The 2,147-nt window shown below is 45.5% G+C and overlaps 1 protein-coding gene across 2 annotated transcripts in view; it reads left to right on the top strand.

The window, feature by feature from the left end:
• The window catches only part of LOC128878461 (calaxin-like), a 106,231-nt gene that overhangs the window by 28,855 nt on the left and 75,229 nt on the right, over positions 1 to 2,147 (top strand). The window contains exon 4 of one of the 2 annotated variants that reach the window (XM_054126681.1): positions 1,458 to 1,928. The exons of the other annotated variant lie outside the window; for it this stretch is intronic. Coding sequence (XP_053982656.1) covers positions 1,458 to 1,889 — 432 coding nt within the window. The 3' untranslated portion in view covers positions 1,890 to 1,928. Of the gene's footprint in view, positions 1 to 1,457; positions 1,929 to 2,147 lie in introns of those variants that run through there. 2 annotated transcript variants of the gene reach the window in all.

Raw genomic sequence — 2,147 nt, 5'->3', positions numbered from 1 at the left:
CAATAGAGGGTACGAATACTTACGGGACTGACTGTATATAAATTTGTCACCAAAGAATATTTTAATTGAACATCGATCGACAGAAGTATTCATCAAAGAATTATAATTGAATACCTCCTTTCACGTAGAATACCTGGACATAATCACACATAATTCACGATAATGGATCATTAAGAAACAATTGTTCGGAATCCGAAATACGTTTAACCGCTAGAAAGCATTTCAACGACGCGTAATTATTCCCAGAGTCGCGGCAATTCGTAATCGTAACCGCCTCTCCGGCAAATGAACGCCGATAACCATTGCCGTTTGATAGTTCAACCGGCGCAGCAATTTTCTCGGAATCGAATCGCGATCATCAATCGCGAACAGCGGGCAGTAGAAACACCTCGTTCCTTTTGTGCCCCGGAGGATGGCACTCTATTGTGCTCGGTCTCTTCCACGTTATATCATCGGTGCACAAGCGGAGGAGTCCTGCGTCGCATAAAGTCACGTCCACGGGCCACCCGCTTGCTCTACGGACCAACTGCTGCCCACTCGTGCTCGCCGGACCGAGTCGTGACTTCGGTCTCGCTAAAAGTTCAACCCAGTCAACGAATCGACCCCGTTCCGCGGCAAAACGCGCGGCTGCGTTCCACGCGAAATGTTATATCGGCTGCAATCCCTCGGTTAAAGTGTGTCGGTCGTCCAGTCTAAATGTTTCGGGGACGGCGAAAAGCCAGTTGTTGCCGATGCGGCGGGAGCTGGTTGAAATGGCTGGATCACGGAACGGAGTGAACCGCGGTTGACCCTTGTACAGCTTCCATGAAAAATCCGTGTTGGACAAAGTGGGTTGGCAGAATCGCTCGTACAAAATGAAAAGCTTGGTATGAGTCAGGTTCTAAATATTTGTTTTACAAATTGAATTCATTGATGGGTTAATTTTTTTAATATTTTGGGTATATTATTCTTCAAAGTTATCTGTTGCAATTTTCACAGGAATCTTTAGGTGAAATTAATAACCCTCAAGGGCTGTAGTATGCGAATTTGCAGCTACAGTGCGGGTTTAACGATCCCGAGGGACCCGAGTTGTAGGGGAGAGGGCAGGTCCCAATAGATATAGAAATAAGAGATATTGTGAACAGTGTTAAAACTATGGAGCAACGAAAAGAAGAAGACTGAGAGCAATATACAGTCAGTGTAATAACTATGCCTGTATAGTTGAAACACTTAAAATAACTGATGCTGATACTGAGACGAAATTAATACAAGTTTAATTTAATTTGATGACATAAATTAGAAAGAGTATGGAAGGAGTATGTACTTACAATAACCATCAAGACGTACCATGTATTCTACAATCATTAAGAGTCACCAACTCTCCAAAGAGTATCCAGCTGAGACTATCCAGCTCTGTAGTGCACCACGGCGCAAAGATTATCGACGTTGACCCTTACACCATTGCAAACAAATTCCAGCCCGCTCGATATCATCGGGACCCATTAACGGAATCACCTGAACCCTCCTGGAATCCACGATTTACGCCCGGAGCTCGTGTTAGGCGTTCTCGGAAGTCAGGTGCTCGCTCGAGAGTCGTCCCAATTAAGGACGCCAGGAAGAAATGGATCGAGCTGGTATCTCCCGAGACACTGTTTGACGGTCTGGGAATCGCGATTGTCACGGCACAAGTGCGCACCGTGACGATCGGCTCGGTTTACCGAACCGGAGGAAACGGAATCGTGGCAGAGGGGCCAACGGATCCGCGACAATACTTGGATCGTTTCTCCCACGGTGTCAACACGAGGTCCGTGAAAATCGCTGGAGGATGTCTCGAATCGATTTCAACGAGACCAGGAATTTACGTGGGCCACGGTCATGCATCGACGAGGATGAACCAGCCCGATCGATAACCAGGTTTAAGGACACGAACGGTGACGAACGCGAGAAGTAGAACAGTAGAAGTAGAAGTAGAAGTAGAACACCGAGGACACTGAAATGGACAAACTCAAATTTCAAACATAGATTGAGAGCATCTGATTATGTTAGAGGATGACACTGCTATGAAAATGGAGAATTAATTTCAACTCGTTACGTTTCAGCACTGTGATGAAGAAATTTTACCACATAAGAGAAAGTAGAACATCGAAGCCACTGTTAAAATCAAATTT

Source organism: Hylaeus volcanicus, chromosome 6 (genome assembly GCF_026283585.1).
Source record: "Hylaeus volcanicus isolate JK05 chromosome 6, UHH_iyHylVolc1.0_haploid, whole genome shotgun sequence".
NCBI classification, from domain to species: domain Eukaryota; kingdom Metazoa; phylum Arthropoda; class Insecta; order Hymenoptera; family Colletidae; genus Hylaeus; species Hylaeus volcanicus.
The sequence above is the reverse complement of the archived record's forward strand: the minus strand, read 5'-3'. Positions and strand labels throughout refer to the sequence as shown.